Source organism: Haliaeetus albicilla, chromosome 16, assembly GCF_947461875.1.
Source record: "Haliaeetus albicilla chromosome 16, bHalAlb1.1, whole genome shotgun sequence".
In the NCBI taxonomy this organism is placed as follows: domain Eukaryota; kingdom Metazoa; phylum Chordata; class Aves; order Accipitriformes; family Accipitridae; genus Haliaeetus; species Haliaeetus albicilla.
The window spans coordinates 29,916,396-29,934,531 of record NC_091498.1 but is presented as its reverse complement, the minus strand read 5'-3'; the positions used below and the strand labels follow the sequence as shown (position 1 = coordinate 29,934,531).

General features: G+C 35.4%; 1 protein-coding gene across 8 annotated transcripts in view; it reads right to left on the bottom strand.

The window, feature by feature from the left end:
- The window catches only part of PPFIA1 (PTPRF interacting protein alpha 1), a 60,220-nt gene that overhangs the window by 15,642 nt on the left and 26,442 nt on the right, over positions 1-18,136 (bottom strand). For 5 of the 8 annotated variants that reach the window (XM_069804123.1, XM_069804126.1, XM_069804124.1 and 2 more), the window contains exons 9-20: positions 17,644-17,778; positions 16,518-16,601; positions 15,798-15,929; positions 13,336-13,398; positions 11,963-12,042; positions 11,574-11,706; positions 10,692-10,915; positions 10,077-10,311; positions 7,134-7,163; positions 6,163-6,314; positions 5,210-5,382; positions 4,324-4,417 (exon numbers count right to left, since the gene is read on the bottom strand). In XM_069804123.1, coding sequence (XP_069660224.1) covers positions 4,324-4,417; positions 5,210-5,382; positions 6,163-6,314; positions 7,134-7,163; positions 10,077-10,311; positions 10,692-10,915; positions 11,574-11,706; positions 11,963-12,042; positions 13,336-13,398; positions 15,798-15,929; positions 16,518-16,601; positions 17,644-17,778 — 1,535 coding nt within the window. The remainder of the gene's footprint in view (positions 1-4,323; positions 4,418-5,209; positions 5,383-6,162; positions 6,315-7,133; positions 7,164-10,076; positions 10,312-10,691; positions 10,916-11,573; positions 11,707-11,962; positions 12,043-13,335; positions 13,399-15,797; positions 15,930-16,517; positions 16,602-17,643; positions 17,779-18,136) is intronic. The other 3 variants (XM_069804125.1, XM_069804131.1, XM_069804130.1) reach the window with 1 other exon arrangement.

Below are 18,136 nucleotides of genomic sequence, written 5' to 3'. Positions count from 1 at the left end.
CTGCTTGGGGTATTGTATGTAATTCAGAGAACTGGAGTGTAATTTCTGAAAGTTTTATAAGTCTCCCTGCGTACTTCAGGTTAACCATGAAACAGCAAATCATTTGGAGATGAGCAGTACAGGGAACGTATCAAAAGCATAAGGTGAGGTTATGATGCAAACTTTAAACTCATGGTGGTATTGCATGCAGAAAACAATTGTGTGGCTGGAAGGAAGTGTTACGTGATGGAGGCAAACATGTAGAAATAGAAACAAATCAAAAATGTTTAAGAGATAACTTTATGCAGAAATTATTCAATGGATCCAAAGAGGAACACATCCATGAAGTAGAAAATTAACTGTGGAATTTAATCATATGCAAGAAGAGACAGAAACTTCCTTGCATGAGGAATCATTAAACTGAAAGCTCAAGACAACACAGGGACAAAACATCTCATGGGAAGAATTCAAAGGCAGCTGCTGTTTTATCTGCAAATGATGCAAGTTTTCCTATGGCAGGGAACTTCACTTTTCCAGCAATTCCATTCCAACTTTACCAAGAAACTTGCTGCATTCCAGCAATACATGATCAGATTATGTAAAGATCACAACTGACATGCCGGTTTAGTTTCACAGGCCATCCAATTATACCATTTAAGAAGTGGGTGCAAAATCCAGCCTCATATCTTAGTGAGGAAAAAAAATATCGCACTAGTGTTGGCAGTGTTAACAGATGGTATAAAGCTGGCACTGTGAAGGATAAAAGAATGTCAAAGGAGTAGCTGGCTACTGCAATAACCCTTAGGTGACAAAACCAAGGGATAGATGTCTACAGACTTAATAAAAAGTTGGCTGAACATCACTTGGAATGGGAGACCAAATGTGCTGCTGCAAGGGGGGAACACTTGTTGTTAGACATGTTCAAAAGGCATCTAATGCCAGCTGTGGAGAACAAAGAAATTGTGGTCATCTGGGATGAGAAATGATGTCAAAACTGCAGGTGTTTGGTGTAGTGAACACACAAGGCCCTTTAAAGACCATCTGAAGTATTTGTATTTAGAATGGCTCTTGGCAGGCAAGCATATGCTAACCCCACAAGGAAAACAAAGCAGCCTGGAGCTACATCACTTTGTCACTGGATTAAGACAGCATGGGAATGGATAAATCCAGAACTTGTAGCCAAAGGGGACTGCTGTATTCCAGATTTCTTGGATGGAACTGAAGACAACTGATTTGGAAGAAGTTCAGAGTAGAGAAAACACTGTAGAGAAGGTGGTGAAGAGAGTGACAGTGATGGAAATGACAGAGCTGCAAGGTGTAGAAACTGAAGGGCAACAGTAGTAAAACACGAGATAAAAAGACTAGTTTCAGGCAGAGCATCAGTGGAAAGTTATATCCCTATTATATATTGATTAAAAGTATGTAATAAACTTTTTGTGTATAACTTTTTTTAAGAAGAGTTATCTTAAATTTAGGGTTGCCTTCCTTTTTGATTAATACAGTATTAAGTTTGTTGTGTTGTACACAGAAAAGCACAAATACAGTTGTGGCAAACACTGTCAACAGTACAGCTCACCAAGATGATGAACAGCATGAACAAGACACTAAAACCAACTTAAATTTAGTAAACAAAGAGCAATGGTTTTACAGAAATACATCTACCTTGGAAATGAATTGCCACAAATATCTACTATTGCTAAACAACTTTCAAACCCCAAATTACAGAACTAATGCCATCTAAGTATGGTTTAATATTTCCATTATAAAAATTCACACCATGCAAATTAAGACAAGACATTGAACTAGCATTCACACTGAACTAGATGACACTGGATTTATTTCAGCAACACATTTTCACAATAAATTCTTTTGAATCTAGTATCTCCTCTCATGATTACAATTTTTTTGAAAAAGTTAGAGCTTTTAATATATTGCTAAAAAATCCAAATGAGATTTATCATAATTTCACAACAATCCTAATAAAATAAATACAAACTTACCCTGATTTTGCACTACCACATCAAATGGTAAACAAAAGGAAAATAAAACAATGAAGGAAAAATATAAAACTAGGATTAAACTGAACTCAAAGGCATACAAAAACAGACAAATAATGTATACTGTAATTTCGTTCTGTAACTATAAATAGGTTTTTGTTAGTAAAGACATTGAATACTGCCCTCAGCCTGTTTGTGTGCATGCATGCAGAAATCAGAGATAAGCAAGCAAATAGGGATTAGAGACAGCTATAAATAGAAATAGCTGCCATTGTTCCAAGCATTCAGGTAACTGGAATTTTTTGCTGAATACAGGATTTTATAAGTGAACAGTCAGCCTTGAGAATTTGTTTTACCACCACCCTCCTCCAATATCAAAGTGAAAAGCAATTCAGAGCAGTTTTATCACTTTTTCGTAATGAACTTCTCAAGAAGGCAGCAAGGGATCTTTGACACTTTGTGATAATATTGCTTCCTATCTTCAGAATACCTGTCAGGATTCTGAAACAGCTGGATTAAAGTATCTTGCTGGGATTTTTAAAATGGTAAGATTTATTTCTCATGGAAGTTCAAAGGGTTCTGCTGCTGCTCTCAGCAGTAAGAGTAATAAAAATAAACATTAGGATACGTGTCTTCATCAACACATTCCTGTTTCATACCCACTTTCACTGAAATATCTGAATTGTAGATACCTTCCTGTGAATAAGCACATACCCGTATTTAATAGCTAGGCAAGGCAATTTCAAACTAAAAGTTTTCATTTGTCTAACAGAGACACTTGCCTTTTAAGCAACCAACAACATGCAGCCATGAGGTATACTTTAAGTAATATCAGGAAATTTTTGAAAGGCAGAATGTTTACAAAGAAAAGTCATGATTTATCTGCAACTGCATTTTGTATTTATTAAAGCAAGACAGTATAGACTGTTTTACTGTAGAATTAAATTTGTTGCTGGTATTGAGAAAGATCTATATTGTTCAAAGAACAGGCCTACCACTATTTAGATATGACCAGACTAGAACTATTTATTCACCCAAGATGTGGTATGACTTTAAAGATCTGTAGAAAAGGGAAAATACCAGATCATAATAAGGTACGATTGCCTTCAGTGTAACAGTCTGAAGAAAAACAGCTGAGTGTTCTGTTATACAAACAAAACCACATTCCATTCTGACTTTTCAAACCAACACACTGCTGGTTTTCATTAGCAGTCACCAGGCATTACTCTTATTTGTTAATAGAGCTTAGGTACTGCAAGAAATCTCTCACAAAGAGAAAATTAGCCCACTTTCTTTTCAACATTCACTATTCTGTCTTCAGAAGGCAAGTAAAAAAGCAAGGCATGTCTGATCTTGGTCAGCTTTTTTGACACAGAGTAAAGACAGCTGAATAGAACAGAAGCAACAAAAGTTCAAGGTATATGGCTCAGCTTTGAGTGGAAAAATGCAAAGAATGCCTGATCCTATTTACATAAATTTGAGTGTTTCCTGTATTACCATATAAGTATCAAGTCAAGATTTCTACTAGTAGCGATATCTATTCTTCACCTATGATTATAGTCTTTGCTTCATCTTTTCCAAGTCTGGGAACAACAAAGCATGCAATAGATACTCAAAAGTTGAACAGTAAAGTAAAGATTTTCTTGGACACACACTGAAAAAATTCTTGTGACTAGTAAAAGGTAACTGCGTACCTAGAAGGTGCCATTAAAAAGGAAATAGTCACAATTTATAAAAAAAAGAGGAAGTCAGGGTTATATAGTGCAAGGAAAAAAGATTTCAGCTGTTAAAATGTATGAGAGAAAACACGAAGACAACCTTAAATAGAAGTGAAAAAATCGGTGAACGCAGCAGCAGTTAGCAGCTGCAACACAAAAGGAAACACTTTCAGTCACCTGCTAGAAAGGAACCAGCAAATGCATACAGAAGGATGTCTGTACAGAACATCTCGTGCTTTCATTCTGTCAACTCTTTCACACTCCAGAGCAAGTAACAGCCAAAGGCAACTTTGGGAAATCTTCCAAATGAATTAAACCCAAAGCAGGTACTAAATATAACAAATTTGGGGGAGGGTTTGATAAGAGTCCAATTTTATCTCCATGTTTGTTTATTACAGCATTTCAACAATAAATTTTCAGCATTGAAATTCATTTCAAAGTTACCACGACATATGCTACCATTAAAGTTGTGGAAAAAAATAGTAAAAAAAATTCTAGAGGCTTATTAGCCATAGCACCATACTAGGCAAAAACACCTGAAAACAAAACAAAACAAAAAAAGAAAACAAAACATTTTTAAACAAAGCAATACCTTAACAACAGAGGATTAAAAATATTTGATAACTTACTTTTTCTGCATTTTCCTGTTTTTTTCTGCCTGACCTCCAAGCTTGCTGAGACCTAATGCATCCTGAGAGGAACTATCTGCTTCTGCCATGCCAACTACAAAAAAACCCAAAACAAAAACCAGTCTTGTTATCTTCTCAGTTCTGGCCAGTTGTAACTCAAAAATCACTACTGCTTTCTTGAACAAAACTATTTAATCCTTTGTAATACTACTGATCAGAAATGTACAAAGCCAAACCTCCAAGACCATCTACCACGTCATTCTCTAGTTGAATACATACCCATCACAATGGTGCATAAACATAGGAAAATCAGATTGCTATGGACTCAAATAGGTGCTGTCTAAAACCAGCTGGAGTCACACAGAGAATCTCATGTTTCAACCACCTGTAAGGTGAATTATTAGTGTTCCCATATCACTTATGGTTGGTGTCAACATCAAGGATACTGCTTTATGCAAAGATTTACACAAGAGAGAAAGGTAACCGTAGTATTTCCTAAGCCACCTGGGTTCGTTTCAAGAGAGTTCCTTTGGGTACAAAGTGAAGACATGACTGTTGGTGTTAATACTAACAAAAGCCTCTTTCCCTTCTGAGATACCGTTTAAATTTTTGCTTCACAAAACAAGCTGTAACAATTCAGTAAGGTTCAATAACCTGGCTACTTGAGACTAAAAGACAGCAATACATGACTAGTTGAACTTGCATCCTACATTCATAGAAGGACCTACAGAAGATTCAGTGTCGCTAGTTCCAAAAAATGCTGTACATAAGCATCAAAATAATCATAAATATGCACAGACTGATACACACATCATAAAATTCAGTCTTTCACTCTCTCTTTTACTGTGCCAAAAAAAAAAAAAAAAAAAAAAAGGGGCAAACCAACCTTGTCCTAATGTTTCCTTGCTTGCTTGTCCAGGTCGTCCCTTTTCTTTCTTGCCAAACAAGCGGCCAATAGAGGATTTAATCCCCTTCTTTTTGGGGGCTTTATGAAGAGAATCTTGGCTACTATTACTGCTACTAGGATTACTTGTTTGCCCATCTTGCGAGCCTGTTGAACTTTACAAAAAAGGAGTTATAAAGGAGCACATGTACAACAAATTCACTGGCATAACATAGTGAGAGACAAGTTCAGGTTTCTGTGCAAGTTAACAAAAGCTCAGTAACTCATTAATGACATCTAATTTCAGCTTTTAATGAGTCATGAAAAGAAACGTATCTACCAAAATACATGTCATTAAACAGAAAAAACAGTGGAAACAACTAAACCATGCAAGAAAGGAAGGGATAGAATATTCATATACTGTAGCATGTAACAAGTCAATTCTCACTTTAAGAAACAAGAATTCAAGTGTTTAAAGTGCAATTCACAGAGGCCAAAGTTGACAACACAAGTTCCTGACAAATTGAGCTAGACAATAGAAGTTTGAAATACTTGAGTGGAATCCATCCCAGATATTTAGGAACTTTGAAAAGAACATCTGTCAACCAAAATGATGGTAATTTTGCAACTTATTTCTGAATTCATAGCTAAATTCCAGTCTATAAAAGAAGATTGGAATTGTACATCTTGCATTTCTGAAGCAAACTTAACACAGACCTTGAGTACCAGAAGAATTCTTCACATAAAGCTATTTCTGATCATTAACAAAATCTGTATTCTTACTGTTTATGTAACATAATCACCCACTTATGTCTTCATAGTCCTTACTTCTGAGAAACACTTCAATATCTAGACTAAAACCCTATAGGCTGAACAGCTTTGCAGATTTAGGATTTCATTCTGATAATCTGAAATACTAAATTACTGGTAGGTCTGACTTATTCACAGCTACTTACTTTCTTATGTCCCTGATATCTTCATGGCTCACTGTATGCAAAGCTCCTTTTTGGACTCTGTCCAAACGCAAAGATCGAGGTGAAGAAGGTGGTGATGTTTCACATTTTATTGTGGCTTTATCATCTCGTACCTCTTCTCTAGAAGCTGGAGACTAATGGAAAACAAATGAAAACCTGAGGGGTTAGTTGGAAATGGCAAAACATGAATGCAATGTCAACACTACACAAAATACTGAAAGGAAAAATCAATTGTTTCAGTGTTAAAGCATTACTCTTGCCCTTACCATTCTGCAGTTGCCTCATTTTGGTTTAACTATTTTCTGGATTTTCTGTTACCTTCAGTGACAAACTACTAAATTTCAGTCTTAGCTAGTGAAATGAGCAAGTAAGCATTCATCTTTTATTCACTCATAGAGCTAAGAACTAAAGTAATGTCTTCACCACCATAAAACTAATATACCTGACTTCAGTTTAAGCCAGTGCAGAGACAGAAAACCAGAGGATCCTGTGAAAAGAAGGCATCCTAATTCTCACTGTTATGTGTTTAGACAATCACTAGCAAGATTCTACGAAGTCAGTTTCTACATACCTGTGGCTACAGTTTATCTCAAAGTTTGAATAACAGAAATTAAGACTTATTTGTGTGAACACTAACAGATATTTAAAATTACATATTGTTTCATGAAGATTGCAAAATAGTGGTTACAAACAGAAACCAATGCAACAGCCCCCCACACCAGCAAAAAAGTCAAACAAGAAAAAAAAAACCAAAACAACCCACAAAAAACAAGCCCACACTTATGTTAAGAAGATAAACCATTTTACGTTTAATATCAAAGAGCATATAATCTTGCTTTATTATAGAGTTACCCTGCAAATGCTTTCTTTTATGTTCTTGTTATCCATCAATCAGTTTGGGGACAGGGAAGGAGATGAAGACGCACAACAGTAAATAAACTAAAGATTTTTACCTTTCTACGATGTTTCCTTAAATCGCTAGGCTGATAGATGCATGCAAAGAAAAGAAATTTGGAAAAGCTGTATTTATTGTAAACTGTAGCACAGACTGAAACAACTAGTACAGACAAAACATACTAGGGATAATATAAATAACAGTTACAGCAATGGCACAGAGAAAGGTACACAGTATGAAGTACTCTTCAAATCACACATTACTTAAATGCATCCCTGAAGAGCGGAAAGGGAAGAAAAAAAATAATCAAGACTTATAGTTGGTTATCTACAAAAGTACCGTCGATATTTGAATGTATTAGTATCATAGGCAAATTAGCACACAAAATGTGCATTATCTTCAGCAAGAAAACCAGTCAAGCACACAGGGGTGTAAGGTGTTGCTTTTAAAAGGTGAGAGGATTTCCAGTCATGTATCAAGAACTTGCCTTGAACTATCTAACCTACATGGTGGCCACAGCAGGCTTAATACATTGTCTGCACTAGTCTCTTCTCACACCTTAGCGATTTCTGCAGTTGTTTCCTACATAGCATAAAAAGCAGCCATACTTCAAAAGACAGAGTGCCAACAATAGCTGATTTCTATACAGTAACACTATTCTGTTCTTTTTACTAAGTTTAAAGTGCTGGAATGTTTCAGCAAGAGTCTACCATCGGTTTTATTTTATCCTCCATCTACTCCAGAAGCCACTGTACCTCACTTCCTAGGTACTTCTCACCTCTGCCAGTGCACAGAGCAAGGCAGCAACCTTGATTCACGTAAACAAGTTATCAAGTTACTCTGACTGATGCTGACAAAAGTTTAATTTAGATAATCTGTTTAACAGTTATCATTGCATTTGGCAAAAAATTATTTCAAAAGGCTGTAACCAAAAATAAAGTCAGTCCCCTCTGCAGTTGGGGAATTGTGTGTTGTTCCCCTTCCATAAATGACAACTTTTAATAATTTTTTTATTTAGAATACATGTAAACTATGCAACATTACTATGTAAAGTTTTGTTCAATCTGACTGTAGAGAATCCTAGAAGAGTCTGGGTTGGAAGGGACCTTTAAATAACATCTAGTCCCTCCCCAAGTTCTTCGACAAGGCACAGATGACTCATTTTACCCTTGCTGGGTCTTTCAGCTATTAAATTTGATAACCCATAAAAATGAAAATATTTACCACATGAAATGAAAACTGTCCACAAGAACTTACTGTTCAAGAGAGCTCCAGGTTTCACAATTTATCATGTTGATGCTTTTTAATTAATTTTAATCATGAGGCATTTTCCTGCTAACTGAACTGCCTAACACCACTACTGCAGTTAGCATTAAGCTAATGTTGCCAACTTTCTACTAAATCATCGGAAAAAAACCCACAAGAACTCATTCAGTCTGATAATTCATAATAGCCATTTTGAAAGTTTCTAGAAAGCTCTTGTTCTGTAATTCTAGAAGCATACCTTCTTGTTTTCATGCTTTCACAAATCAGTTGCTAGGTATGAAAACATCAGAGAAATGCAACTGCAAAAAACGGATCCAGTGTCTTTGATTCACAATTCTTATGATCTAAAGTGACTTAATTACAGTTTACTTTTGTTCAGTTACATTAGATTTTAATACAAGACACAGATTCTTCTGATCTAGTTTTCATGAAAATAGCTACTTAAATTTGTATATGGTTTTCTGTAAGAGAAGTACTTGGTTTAACTACTTATTACTGGGAAACTTTATATTCTAAAGCACTCCACATTTTGAAATTTGTTAGTTTCTGTAAAAGAAGTGTGCTTGGCCCTGGATATGTGGCTAGAGCTAGTATAATGATTTTTTATTTTTTTTTTTTTCCATTATAAAAAAAATAGACTTTTTGGTATACATACACATCCATCTTAAAAAGCCAGCAAAAGCAGTTAGCCGAAATACTTACTTTTAAACACACCTATAAGAGACCTAAATGAGCCAAGTCAGTCATTTACAGTCCACCTGCTCTTACAGTGATGGATATCATCCCTTGTCTACCAATCGGCATGATATAGGCATGATAAAAGTACAGTAATCCAAGACAATAAGGTATAGTAAGTATGGTGTTGCACAGACAACTAGTAAGTACAGCTTCCAAATGCATATGCAAATCTGGAGATAAGGCTATATATATATATAACTAAATTACAGAAGGAGCTCTTCCTGAAGAGTGCTTGCAAATAATACCCATATCCAGAATGCTCCTTAGTGAAAGGTATCCTAAATATGAGAAACTGTTAGGTTTGCTTAACATTTATGTAAAAACAAGAAAGTGGAAGACTTGTATCTTGTTTTTACAGATAGGTTTACAGGCATAAAGCAGCTCCTAGAAGTATTAATTTTTCTAAGCAGTCGTAAGAATGTCAAAAGAATGGATCCATCTTTCTCTACTCGCTGAACTGCTAAGCCCGAGCTACTACTTCATCAGCTACTAGGTCTAACAGATACTTCTTTTACCTACCACTCTTAACTGGCTAAAACAAGACACTAGCACTCATTAATATTAAAACAGCTGTGATACCTTCACAATCTTCAACATTAATGCAATATATGCAAATCACTTTTTAGCTGAATATTTAGTGGAATAGTGGACCGCTAAAAATAAAGTTTAAAGCGGAGGGAAAAAGTGGTTGCTGTACCAGGGGTTGAAAAGAAAATATTATTTGTTCTAGGAAGAGGAGTCAGAAGAAAGACCATAACAACAGAAGGAATACTTAGGCATGAGATGTTGACCAAATAATAGACTTGAGTTCTGAACGTTTTTCCTAATCATTATAACTGTATCTTACACTTTTTATAGAAGTTGAAAGGAAGCAGTAGAAAAACCTAGAGAAAGGAAAAATACAGCTGAGTAAGACGGAAGGGAAGGGGAAATCAAACAACTGATTTCCTAGAGAAAAGGAACACTCTTCCAAAAATGAAAGTTAATGGATACTTACCAGTGTCATGATACCTAGTCTGTCCACTTCCCGAGCCGGACTATGTGGAATCCGCCTTGGGGTAGAGCGGCCACTGCCAGGCGGTGAAGAACCAGCAAGTGAACCACTTGCGTAGGGAGGAGGAATGGAGCTCATGGACCTGAAACGGCCATGGGCATCCAAACTTCCACTACCCACTCTGCTTTCAATCTCCTCTGCACGCTGCTCTGTGTTTTCCTTTTCTTCTTGTATAAGTCTAAAAGAAAAAAGTTTCAAAGGAACATGACATTCAGACAAGTACCATATAAACAGAATGGCTGACTCAGGTACTGCTTCTTTCTAATGCCCATCAGACAAGACAGCCACACTGAAAAATCTTCTAATCCAATCTGAAAAAAGTGGTAAACGCTACGGCTATTACCACCATGCAGGGGTTTCTGTCAAACTAGTAATACACAATCCCTTCCATAAATAGGGCTGAAGACAGAGAACCTGAAGCAAACTAGTTACTTCTGTCAATCCCGCCACCAGGAAACTGAATGGGCAACCACCATTTTCCAAGTAACCACACAAAAAGGATTTCTAGTGTCACAGAAACTCATTTTTATCAAAACCTTAACAGCAGATAGACCATACCTAATCTCTTTGTTGATTGCATCCAGCTGTTCTTGAAGCATCATGGCCAAAGTTTGAGCATCAGCCTGACCACTTGGTGATAGCAGATCAACTGAGCTGAATATAGTCTCCCTATCATCCTCAACATCTGAGACATCAACATCACTTTCAAATGCTTGTGCCACATTTGCCAATACACTTGCTTGCTGGGCTCGCTCCCAGTCCTGCTCGTTCAGAGTTTGAACCTAAGAGAATTAATTAAAAAAAAAAATTCCAAACTCAAATGGGAAAAATGTGACATTTCTACTGTTTTTCAAGATGTTTAAAATAATTTTTTAAAAGCCCACTTACATGCTGAATGCATCCATCAAGACAGCAATGTTTAGAGAAACGTAAAAAAAGCTATAACGTAGAAAACTTTGCATCTTACATTTTAGTCAAATTTAAAAATGGACAGGCCCATTGAATAAATTAAAACATCACATATCTTGGCTATATACGCTATAAATTAAGAGTAGAATTTTGCTATCACATCCAATGGGTATTTTGGAATCAGGTTTATGTAATGAGAAGTTATATGTCCTGAAAGGGACTTGAAATTGCTTGCAGAACAGTAACATGTTAATTTAGTGTATAGACATAAAAGTAGGACTGTTTTAAATTGTATTTTACAGGCTTATCGTACTTAAAACAAATTGGACTTCAAAATTATAATTTTGCAATTACTTGCTAACAATTAAAAAGACTAGTAGCCGTGCACTAGTTTGTAAAACAGGATATATAAAATCTAGCAGTTTATTGCTATGTAGTCCTATTCCAAAAACTCCTTGCCATAGATTAGCCTCATTTAATCTATTTTGTTGCCAAAGTTCTATTTTTATTTTGATTTCAGAGTTCTATTACCTTTGAAGGTTCATCTCTGAGAGCTGCCAAACGTCCTTTCTGGGGACGCCTTAGCACTGATGAGGTGCCATAGGAGTCTGTATGACTATCAGGCACAGACGAAGATGTGATAGGGTATCTGAAATCTGGTCGGCTAGAACATGAAGAAACATTTTATCCTTATGAAGGTAGGGGGAAGGGGAAAACAAAAAAAACCCACCCAAATGATTCTTCTTGTCCCACCAGTGCCAATTTTTTTAAGGAGTATAAAAACTGTTTTATATGCTCTGTCAAGAATACATTTTATAGTTATAACTAAAGTATTTTCAGTTATAATAGACAATATTATATTTAGCAAAAGTGACTTTAAAGAAATTAGAAAAAAATAAACTACAATTAAGTGCTGATACCTATGATGAAGTGATGTGGCTCTGAGTCTCACTTGGTCATTTTCAGCCCTTAATGCTTCAACATTTAATACAAGCTGATCCTGTAAAAATAAAAAGATAAAATACATAACAATACACTTAAAAAAATCAGTGTCAAATACCGATTTATAAACTAACATTTAGTTTTTTGATCTCATTTCTGTGAAACTCAGAAATAACATATTTTAAAACATACCCTTCAATGACATAAAACGTAAAAATGATTTTCGCTACACACAATACAGCACCATCACAAAAGGGCATCCAAGAATAATTCTGTTGTCTCTCTACACTGTGACTGTAGGTAATGACAATATATATTTTAAAAACAGCTACGAAATAAAATTCACATATTACTAACTTTACTATAATTAAGTGATAATATTTAATAAGAAACAAGAAGATTTTTCAGGCTCTGTGCACAAAAGGTTCTAAATGCATTCACTTTTAACTTGGACATTTTTTACATGCTCTAGAAACTGAGAATTTAACAACAGAGAAATCCAATGAATGAGAAAACAATGAAAGACTAATAAAAAGTGGCTGATGATGAACATCTGTGCCTTGTGTGAAAACTGCTGGCCTACACATACAAAAATTCAAAGCACATTCTGCAAAATATTCTGAATGCGTTATTCATTTTATTACAGAAGCACAGCCTCTACAGTTTGACCTAGCTACTTACTAGAATGATTTGGGGAGATGCAGTACACCTGTGATTTAATAAGCAATAACAAGTATTATTTCAGAACAGATAGTGTGACAACAAAATTAATTGCCACTGCTTAAGAATGCAAAGAAATGAAAGGCCCTACCACTATTATTCAAGAAGAGAACTTGTCAGTTCCAGGACAAGCAAAAGACCAGACAGCTGCTATTGCAAAGGAGCAGCCAAGTCTAATAAATATTTCTCTCCCTGCCCCTCAATTCTTAAAACTTTAAAACAATTTTATCAGTCGAACAAGAACATTTCATGGTACCCAACGCTTTAACAAAAAACTTATGGGAAAATACCCAACATTAAAAGTATTTCTCTTTTCTTTTTACTGTTCAAGGTCATACATAAAACAGTATAAAAATTCTGCACAATCCTTAAACTTTGGCAAGTTGCCAACATATCCAGCCACTTTACATATTCAGAAGCATGCTAAGTCTTTGAGTAAAAAAGCTATGTATTACCTATAAAATCATCATAAAACTGAGGCACACAATACCATAAAATGAGCAATAACAGCTCCCTACTTTTAAACAGACCAGGTAATGTTAAGTTTTATGGGGGAATTCAAATCTGGTCCTGCTATGTAGCAATGCAGCAATTATTTTCCAATATAATATTTCAGAAATGTGTATTATACCTTTTCATGCTGAAGTTCCTCTACTTGTTTTTTTGCATTTTCAATTTCTCGAAGAAGTGAATTCTAAAATAAAACATATCACAAATTATGTTACTCATAAAAGCTTCTAACTCAAACCATAACCAACATAAGTATCAAAAAAATTCAGTCAACACTATACAGATGCATCTTAAGTTACAGATACTTTATTGCTTACATCATTTCACTTTGATTATAGTTGAAGGTTTATCCTTTCAGGTGTACAGCCTTCTAAATAATGGATTTAGTAAGAGTACAAGTTCCATAAAAATTTAATACTAATACTAGCCTTTCAAAGCTCTGACAAAGCTAGTAAAAAGAAAAAAAAAGAAAATAATTAGGCAGCTAAAATAATTCAAAGTAATTCACTGAGTGGTTACTAAGGCATTACTGCCTGTTATCATTAGGTTTTCATTTTATTTTCACTTGCCTGACCTACAAAACTACTACACAGTAATTTCTTGGATGTACTGTACCTCTAGAACTGCAACATTCACTGACTTAAGAGCCTTCATTAACATCAAAGCTGTCATCTTTATTTCTAAACAACTCCAGTAAATATAAATACTTATGACTACTACAATCTCTACTCAAAGCAGTTTCCAAATTTAGACTAAGAATCATCTGAGAATTAAGAAACATTTGAGAGCTACAACAATCAAAAAGAATTTCAACTATTATATTAGACTGTAGTATGTGATACCAAGGGAAAAGAAAAAAAAAAAGAGAGAGAGATTCCCCTTCTAACAGGAAACTTATAACTGGATCACTTTCTTTTCCATTTCCACCATTGTCAAAAAAGTTCTGCTAAGCACATTTCCTTGAGATAAGTAATACCATTATCACACGTTTAAGATGCAAACAAAGTTTCATACATGAACAAACTAATCATTCTGGGAAAAAAGCCCAAGTGATCAGAAGAAAGTCTTAACATTTTACCTGCATGTTTTTTCCCAACTTATCATAAAAGAATGAGCTGGAAGCCACAGCAAGAATGCTTTTCTAGAAGCTGTTACTCACAGCGAAGGGCAACTAGATTTTCCTCATTATTCATCAACATAGTTAGGGTTTGGAAGGTAAACAGGAGTTAGGGTCAACCCTGAGACACCCCCACAACATTCAAGCATTTTATTTAAAAAGAAAAAAAAAAACCAACCAACCAAACAAACAAAAAAGCAGTCAGCTGCTTCTCAGAAACTGAATTTATAAACACTGTTAGAGCAGCCTTGTTGATGTCATAACAAGGCCCATAACAAGAATTTCTGAAGTATTAGGAGCAGTTGGTGATCTTGGAAATAGTGATGTTAACTAAAAACCAGAAGACAAAGTTTGCAACCTTAGGTGCCAGATGATAAGCACCTTTATCACTAACTGAAAGGACGAGAATCAGTAGGACCTATATTTGTTCTGCACTACTCCATTCCTCGCAGCTCCAAGAGTGCAAAAGCAGGGGAAAGAACAAACTACATCTTTGTAATGATCTAAGGGAAGCACAGTCCTGGAATTCTGGAAGGACATGTCAGATACCTGACTGATGGTTTAGGGATGAGAACTGAGTTGACATGTATGAAAGAGAAAGCAAACATTTAATAAAAGTCTGAATACATCATTATATATTGCAACTGAAGCATTTTATTGCCATGACTTTAAAACAAAAGCCACTCAGCTTTTATTGAAACATTTCCCCAGATGGTCATTTCACTCTCCAGTAAAAGAAACAAAGTATTTTTTTAATCCAAGACAAAGCAATTCAAAGTCACCATCAAGTAAAGCGCTACTTTAGAAGACACTGCTTTGTTCGATGGAAAATAAGGGAATCTAACTTAAAGGCATGCATGGAAGAAAAATCCGTCAGGACCTAGATCCAAAAGGAAAGAAACAGAGTAAAGTATGTCACAAGTTAGAAGATGAATTGAATACAGAGGAAGGATCTGAGATTTGCACTGACAACACAGGGACAGCCCATTTACATTCACATAACCTGTCTCAAAATTATCTACCTGGGAAGAAAATGCAAGATTGTTTCAACTTGCAAGAATCCCACAATGACTCAGGATAACTGGTACAGACAAAAGCAGTGGGAAATAAAAGAAACTGAACTGAAAAGGTCGAAGTTCTAGTCCTAATTCTTTAGACTTCCTGTATTACACTGGATGACCCTATTTATGAGTCCACACCAGTCAGCTAAGAAAGAATAAAGCTTCTTAAAAGATGCCTTCTCAGCACTGTAGTACAATGCCCAGGGACAACCTCAAAAAAAAAAAAAAAGAATTTTAGGAACATATTTTCAAAATCCACACTAGAAAAAGAGCCTTAACAGAAACTACTTATTAATAAGGATTTTGTATTTACTTACTGAAGTTACAGACACATTGCAAAATACACAGATCACTACAGAATGTTGAACATCTAATTAATGTATATGCTGGAATGTGACTTGTTACCTTATCTTCCAAGGCAGCCATCCTCTCCTTGAGATGAAGCTGAAGCCTTTCATTAGATTCAGACAGAAGCTTATCAACAGTTTCTGACAAACGTTTATTATGCTCTTCATTCATCTTCTCTCTCTGTCTAGCCTAAGATACATAAAAGCTACTGAAATAACTTAAAATTTACAATGTCTAACAATTTCCAGGTTGTAAAAACAGTAAGCTTTCTTGAATCCAAATGCATTTTCTTTGATAGAAATATTTTTTGAAAGGAATAAGGAATACTGCATGTAGCTTCCATGACTCTGCAAGGGAGTATAAGGGACACTTAAGACTTTAATAACTGTTCCGAGATCAGAAGCTTGAAAATCTGAGCTTACACTTTAAAAAAAGCAGACTTCAGAACCAGTTCCATTATTTATAACCCAGGAACCAATTTTTCCATAGTCATTTAATTCAGCAAGTTTTTGATCTGTGTCCTCATCAGAAAATATGACCAGCAGTTAGGTATTTCCAAACATATTTTCAAACTTCCATTGGAGACTCAGCTTTTTCTTGAGATTTAAGGTTAGCCATAGTACAGTGGCTCAAATCTCTCAACTATCAGCCAGTCTAAACTCTGGCTTTAGTTTAGAGATGATAAATAAAAACAGCTTTGCTGAATGGTCGGCAGCTATGAAGGGGATTAGATTATTTCTTTCAGCTTTTTATCTTTGCCAAAAGTATGTACAGTACCCTTTGCAGTTCTTGATTCTTTTCTTCTAGCTGTGCTTCCATCTGTCTCAATCGTTCCTCTATATTGCCATGTCTTTCCTCAGCCTGTCAATTTGAAAACAAAATTAGAATTTGGGTTTTTTTAAAAAAAGGTTGCAAAAGCAGAGAAGCACAATAATGTATCTAACATGCTTTGCGCAACTGCCATTTATGGTAATACACAATGCAGAAGAGATGCCTTTCTGTCACTAAAAGAACCTAGTAAGAGTTCATATGGTAAGTAACAAAATGATGAAGCCTCTCACCCCTAAGTACCATGAATCAACTACTACTTGCAAATGAGCTTGCAACAGCAGAAGTTCATTCATATCCCCACAAATTAAAAAATAAATTTAAAAAAAAAAAAGCATTTTCAGCTTTTCCTCACTAGCCTAGACAGTATGACCCTTTGTTAGTAATCATGACAAAGCAGAAAGCAGCAAGCAGAAACAAGGACTAATATACAAATTCTACCTTCCTAAGCTTGGTGGTAAGTTCCAATACTTTAGCATCTTTAGCAGCAGAGTTCCCAGGAGACAAAAGGTCAGACTACAAAGCCAGTTAGGGACAGGAAAGATAACAGGGAAAGAAATGAAACTAAGACTTCAGAAGAAAACACACACACGCACTTGAAAAGGCTCATCTGTAGTTACTACATATAATTCAGACTTCATTATTCAATTTGCAGCCTTCTAAAAATCTTAATGAGTACCATTACTTCTCTCTCCCCACATTCTTGGTTAACAGTGGAAGAAATTTGGGTTTCCCCTTCAGAAATAGTTCTTGTTTTAGAAGACTTCGTGCCTATTATTGAATGTAGTTTAATAAATAGCAACAAAATAATTCAGAGAGACATTTTCATAAGGTAACAGAGTTAACAGAAAACCTGCTCAAGTTCCAAAGAGCAGAAATTTTTAAAAAAGGGAAAAAAAAAAAGTAAATCAGAGCATGTTTAGAGAGATGAACAGAAAATGCAGAAAAACAGAAACATTTTCTGAACTAGTTGGGGGAAAAACAGAAACACAATGTAACCAACACTAAAAACAGATTTGTGTAGCAGGACATCAACAGAAAAGAGAACCTTGAGGACACTGTCCAACCAACTCACCTTTGAAAGTGCAGCAACTCTCTGTGCCAGCTCAGCTTCCACCTCCGGCAAAGTTTCAGCTTTTCTCAAAGTCTGCTGCAGCTTTTGTTCAGCTAGTTCCAGTCGTTCTTGCAATTGTCTATTCTTATCTTCACTCTACACAGGATTATGATCAGCAAATGCTTAGTGTTAAAATGGTAATTAATTTTCATCAGAGGAAGGTAAGGATAAAGATTACTGCCTTTACTAGACCTATGGAGAACAAACTGTCCAAAACTGGTTTTGTAACCAAAGATGTTGCATCCTCCCCTTCAATTACATGAGAAAATTTTTTTCTCTACAGATGTTTTTCTGCAGACAATTTTGTGTATTTTGAAAGCAGCTATATCACCAAATAAACAGTTACGGTATGGGAAGCAGCACAGAACAAGTTGTGAATTTTCTATGTCAAGGCTGTGCTAAGATTTTGAGTTACATCAAGGAAAAAAATCTTTCATATTTTAAATAACACTAT